We start from the raw sequence: 6,080 nt of genomic DNA on the forward strand, positions 1-6,080 counted from the left end.
AAGAAAACATCTTGATTCTGATATTCTTCTTAAGAACGCCGGCACGATTTAGTATTAGGGGTGGCTTAAACTCTCCCAAAATTTTACTTAGACATATCACGAACTGTTTTATTTAACTGATAAATTCAAGTATTATAAAAACATTCGTATGAAATATTGTTGATTGCTCAACATCTATTCTTCTATCATGTCCATGTCATAAAATGTTTCAATGTCTTATGTTTCGTTTCGTTCTTGGCCGTTTGCTGAAGCTTGGACGCGTTATTGTAGAGGTTCCCAGGATATAGGTAAAATGGCTAAAATCAGGAGGGGTAAGGAACGGATTTACTGGCTGCACTGGCTGTGGTGAAAACGGAGGGGTAAAAATATGGATTGCAGTGGCTATCATTGGATGGATTATTCCATATCCCTGAATTTTGCAGCGTATCAGAACAAAGAGCTTAATCTCATTCAAACATCAGCACAGTCTAAAACAAACACAATTTACATAACAATAAATGGAACTGGACTTGGCGTGCAGTTCTCCGTTTACCTAATCAACTAAGATCAGATTTCTAAGTATCACATTTTCATTTGTTTTGGCAGCTTGTAACTTTGCAAGATTTTGTTAGATTCTTTATAAAAGATAAATCACAAATTACAACTGGTTTTGTGTCCGTGCTTGTTTGTGTCACGTGATTGTTTTACGCATCCCTTTTTGTCACACACGCAGGCATATGCTAACAACTATACACCTAGCGACAAAATTTCCCAAAAATAACACCATCAGTTATATACGTTGATACAGATAATATTGACATGACAATAATGTTTAACTGTAGTTTTTTTCTCGCCATCTTCTAAATAACCTTTTTGGTAGTGTCTTAATCAACTTATTGCCGTATATTTTTGTGCCAATTGCGATTAAATGATGTTAATCTTTGAACGCGGGAGATCGTAAATAAGGAATATTTTATCGTATTCATTAGCCAGGCCAGACTTGCACCATGCATTTAAATTTTTTGTTATATTTGACGTTTTGTCAAATCTGCACCTATATTATACGTTATCATAAAAAAAATACAGGCCAAACATTTTCCTCACCCAGTCACTGTTTTAACCGAGCACTTTAAAAATGGCAAAAACAAAAACTCAAAATGGAAAATTAGTTAAAAGAAAGGTTAAAAACCAATCCTTTCAAACAATTTAAAAAATCAAATCTAGATTATCGACTTTGAAACAGTATATGAATTCAGGAAGCAGATGTTAGTAACAAATATAGTCAGTTTCATGTTTTTTAATGATGGCGGCTTGCTTCACACCTTATCATAGAATTTTGCCGAGTCAGATATGTAATTAATTCTAGGTTATTGTCTCCAATGATCTTATCCGGTTTAAAATCTACGTTACCCAAAAAGGTTACTCTATAGAAATTAACTTATTGTTCATAAACGGCTTATAACAAAGAACATTTTCTGGTCTAATAATCGTGCTTGTGACAAGTAGTTTATGAACAATGAGTGCCTATGTAAATTTGCTGGGGCAGTATTTTCATTATCAGTCAAACAATGCTTTTTTTTACAAATTCATTCAACATATCCATTTGTTGATTTTTATCTTTAGAAATCCTAACCAATAACTTTGTTATAAACGTATTTTAACTTTCAAAGCGGTTATAATTTTTGCTCATTCCTGAACATGGTATTGGTTATGTTAGAGTAGAGGATGAAACATATTGCAACATAAAAGTCATTTAAAAACTCAAATTAGAGCTCTTAGTATTTATAGAAACATACATGAAAACGTAGTTCTTCAATTGGTGATATTCTCTCATTTCAAAACCGATATATTAAACAGTGTTGTGCGGAGCACAGTGTTTAAGAATAAAATTGTGTAAAGTTGTGAAAAAATGATTATGAAATTTTCTTTGCCATCATTAAAATGGGTGAAACAGGAAAATTTTTATTGATTTACCAAATTGCGTCAGTTCTTTGTTTAAAGGCGTGGTCTTGTAGAAAATTATAAATGTAAACCTATATGATCATTCAACAAATAATTTCATTAACTTGTTGGGAATAAAGTTGTGTTATTTGAATGTCCTACTGACAAGAGAACAAATTCTCCTTAGTTGTTATAATTTCGTTAACCAATAGGCTTAGAAAAATTTTGATTGATATTTTGTTGTGCAAAGGGGTTGAGAGAGTCTGAGTGAGTGGTAATATGTATGAGATCGAACATTGCATGAGAATAAAATTTCGTTTTTCAAGGCAGGTTGTTGCATCTATTCGACATAGTGAAAAGGAATGTGCCTGGGCGACAGGCAAGATTCTAAAGCAATGGCACCTCCGACGGGATAAGTGAAATAAGTTCGATCAAGAACAAGAATTGAAAGCTTGTGTCGAAGCAGGGGCTGCAGGAGCTAGCACTCAAGCTTACCTCAAACATATTTCAATCACTTGCGGAAAACTGAAGAAATTCGTTGCGTCGAATAATCACGGGAAATCGAGCATCGTGATGCATTAAATGAATTAGTAAAGAAGCAGATACCATAATTGTACAGTTGAAGTGGTTGAAAATAGCAAGTAGCGAAAAAGTCGAAAACATTTCGGAGTGGGAGGAATCTGATAGAAGAAAATACCATCAGTCAAGCTGACAATGCAATGAAAAATTACCAAGTGGCTTATGGAAATTGGATGAAATTAAGAAAGCACATTTAAGAAAGGATCCAGTTAAATTTCGAGAAAGAAGTTGCATGAGACCAAGCTGCACTACAAGACTCAATTGGGGAAGTTAGTCAAGAGGACAAACTCGGAGAGACAGGAGAAATGAATTCTACAATTGGTAGAGTCTAGGCTAAACTACAAAAGCTAGTGATTTCAAAATTTAACGGAAGCTACAAAGATTGGCAGATTCTGGAACCAGTTCAGCGAAGACTATTGACAAATCAACTATTTCCAATGTAACAAAATTTTCATACTTGAGAGAGTTGCTTGAAAAACATGTCAAGTATTCCATAGAAGCACTACCTTTCACTAGTGAAGGGTATAACCGAGCAAAAAGTATACTTCAGTCTAAGTATGGAAAGGAGTCAGAAGTGATTAAAGCCTACACCAAAGAAATTCTTGACTTACCCAATATACCAGATGCCAATGTACAGAAGGTACATAAATTCTGCGAAAGACTCACCTGTTGCGTACAGTCTTTAGAAACTATGGGAAAGCTGGCGCAGATCAATGGAAGTGTTGCAATGACATTGGACAAATTGTCTGGTATAAGAAGCGACTTGGTTCGTACAGGTCCCAACTGGGATGAATGGGATTACATTAAGCTAATAGAAGCCTTAACATTGTGGACTAGGCGAAACCCTATATGTGAAGGAGAAAAAAAAAATAGAAACCGTCTCCGCGAAAGAGTATTCAACACCAAATTGGGTCAGCGTAAATGTGTCTATTGCGATGCAAAGGATCAAAATCAGCTGACTGCTCAAAGGTGACAGATATCAACGAAAGAAAACAAATATTGGCAAAAAAGCGCCGCTGTTTCAACTGTACCGGAGAAGGGCATAGAGCAGCGGATTGTACCAGTAAAATAACCTGTCAACATTGCGAGAGAAGACATCATACTTCTTTGTGTGAACAAGCAATGGGGAAGAAAACCCTGATGACCGCAACAAAAACCAACGAAGGAGTCTTTCCAGTCTTGACAGTGAAAGTTAATGGGATCATGTGTAAAGCATTAGTTGATTCTGGAGCTGGCAGCTCATATGCATCTGCAAAGTTGGTAAGTGTCCTTGGCATAAACCCTGTTGACATAACAACCAAACAAGTGGACATGCTCCTGAGTAGTAGTGTAGAACGTCTGAAGACCTATGCAACTAAAGTGGAGTCCCTCGATGGAGAGTTTGGTATGGAAGTAGATTTAATAAAAGTGGAAAAAAGTGAACTTTTATCAGTAAAAAACCCCCCAATACAGCCATATGATTTCCAAATACTCACACTTAAAAGGGGTTGATATCCAAGATGGTGACACGAAGGCTCAGCTTCCAGTACATGTCGTTCTTGGGGGAGGGGAGTATGCCAGAATAAAAACAAAGAATCGTCCCCGAATAGGCAAAGATGGCGAACCTATCGCGGAGTTGACCAAGCTGGGATGGTTCGTGATGTCCCCTGGAAAGGAATTTGATCACAATCATATGTTACTAACACAAACCACTCAAAAGGATTATGAGACGTTGTGCCGGTTAGATGTTTTAGGACTTGCCGACACCTCAGAACACGATCAAATCTCAGTGTATGGAGAGTTTAAGGAACAATTGCTCAGGAGTTCAGAAGGTTCGTACGAGTTTTTTCTACTGTGGCGAGGTAACCATCCGCCCTTACCATCCTACAAAGAAGGAAGTTTGCGACGCCTCAACAGTCTTGTAAAGAGATTAGACAGGGAAGGAATGGCCAGTGAGTATAACAGGATTATTGACGAACAAGTCAGCAAAGGGGTGGTTGAACTTGTAACTGAGCCCCCAGTGGGTAGGGAGTTCTACTTACCTCATAAACCCGTGATACGTAAAGCTGCACAAACAACGAAAATCCGTGTAGTTTACGATGCATCCGCTCGAGCGACTCCAAGTGCTCCATCCTTGAATGATTGCCTCTACCCAGGCCCGCCGTTACAGAATAAGCTTTGGAGCGTATTGGTTCATCATCGCTCATTTCCAGTTGCACTTTGTGGAGATATAGAAAAGGCATTCCTCCAGATCCGAATAAAAGAACAAGAAAGAGATGCCTTACGGTTTCACTGGAAGATTGACAGTCAACTTGAACCCTTGACATATAGATTCACAAGAGTCGTCTTTGGCCTAACTTGCTCCCCATTTCTGCTTGGGGGAGTGTTAGAGCATCACCTAGAAACTTGGAAAACAAAGATGCCAGATATCGTTGAGGAACTGAAGAAGTCTATGTATGTAGACGATCTGCTTAGTGGGGGACAAACAGTAGACGAAGCCAAGGAAAGGCCCGTGAGCTTGAAGCAGATGAAGAAGAAAAGGATGATGAAGAAGAAACTTTAGCAAAACAACAACTTGGAACAAAATCTGGAGAATCTAAAGTTTTGGGACTGTTATGGAAAAAGAAAAGTGACGAGATTTCCATAGTGATCCCATCAGAGAAATCGGCAAAAACGAAACGAGAAGTACTGAGTAGATTGGCTCAGGTTTATGACCCTTTGGGAATTACATCACCCTTAATTCTAGAGGGAAAGATAATTTATCGTGATATCTGTAAGGAGAAGCTCTTGTGGGATGTACAGCTAAGCCGTTCTTTGAAGTATCGATGGGACTGCTGGGAGAGCAATCTTCCCTGTGAAGTAAGTGTTCCGCGATCATTAGCTGGGTTCCGAGAACCAATCAAGTCTTTAGAGCTGCATGCATTCGGGGATGCTAGCACACAAGGTGTAGGAGCTGCAGTGTACTCAGTTATTCATCAAGAATCGGGAACTACTCAAATTCTAGTTGCTGGTAAAAGTCGTCTGGCAAAAGAGGACCTTACTGTTCCACGGCTAGAACTTGTGTCAGCCCACATGGCAGCGAACCTTCTCGTGAATGTGCGAAACGCTTTGGATCATTTATCGCGGCCGCAAAGTTTTGCATGGCTAGACAGCACTGTCGCCTTGCATTGGATACTTGGACGGGGCCATTATAAGCAGTCTCAAACCGTGTCCGTAAGATACACCAACATCCTGAAATAAAATGGCGATATGTGCCCACATCCGAAAATCCTGCAGATTTGGCCAGCAGGGGTGGGAAATTAAATCAGACGTGGCTCTACGGTCCAGAATGGTTATCTGATATGAGCAGATGGCCAAGTAATATAACCACAACTCCAACTACTGCAACAGAAGCAGAAGCGACAGTCTCCCAAAAAAGTATCGCAATGACAACAAAACAGTTCAGTGGTGATGTTCTGGAACAGTTATTAAGAAAATGCTCACTTAAACGAGCTCTAAGAGTGTCCTCATGGCTCTTCAGGTTCGTAAACAATTGTACACAAGGGGAAAAGAGAACAGGACCATTATCCTTTACCGAGATTGAAGAGGCTAAGATGAAATTT

At 38.8% G+C, this 6,080-nt stretch overlaps 1 protein-coding gene across 1 annotated transcript; it reads left to right on the forward strand.

Annotated features, from left to right (window-relative positions):
* Positions 1–3,420: 3,420 nt before the first annotated feature.
* On the forward strand, positions 3,421–5,850 carry LOC124459581. The gene is made up of 3 exons (XM_047009049.1): positions 3,421–3,883; positions 3,984–4,909; positions 4,954–5,850. The coding sequence occupies exons 1-3, from the start codon at positions 3,421–3,423 to the stop codon at positions 5,716–5,718; spliced, it is 2,154 nt and encodes a 717-aa protein (XP_046865005.1). The 3' UTR covers positions 5,719–5,850.
* Positions 5,851–6,080: the final 230 nt, after the last annotated feature.

The sequence above is a fragment of the Xenia sp. Carnegie-2017 genome, unplaced genomic scaffold (genome assembly GCF_021976095.1).
Source record: "Xenia sp. Carnegie-2017 unplaced genomic scaffold, XeniaSp_v1 HiC_scaffold_1, whole genome shotgun sequence".
Taxonomy (NCBI): domain Eukaryota; kingdom Metazoa; phylum Cnidaria; class Anthozoa; order Malacalcyonacea; family Xeniidae; genus Xenia; species Xenia sp. Carnegie-2017.

Bases quoted from the DNA above. Each gene is read 5' to 3' on its own strand.
- LOC124459581 (XM_047009049.1), top strand. From the start codon at position 3,421: ATGTGTCTATTGCGATGCAAAGGATCAAAATCAGCTGACTGCTCAAAG. The intron at 3,884-3,983 runs GTATGGAAGTAG...CACACTTAAAAG, and splicing joins GTCCCTCGATGGAGAGTTTG to GGGTTGATATCCAAGATGGT. The intron at 4,910-4,953 runs GTTGAGGAACTG...CGATCTGCTTAG, and splicing joins AAACAAAGATGCCAGATATC to TGGGGGACAAACAGTAGACG.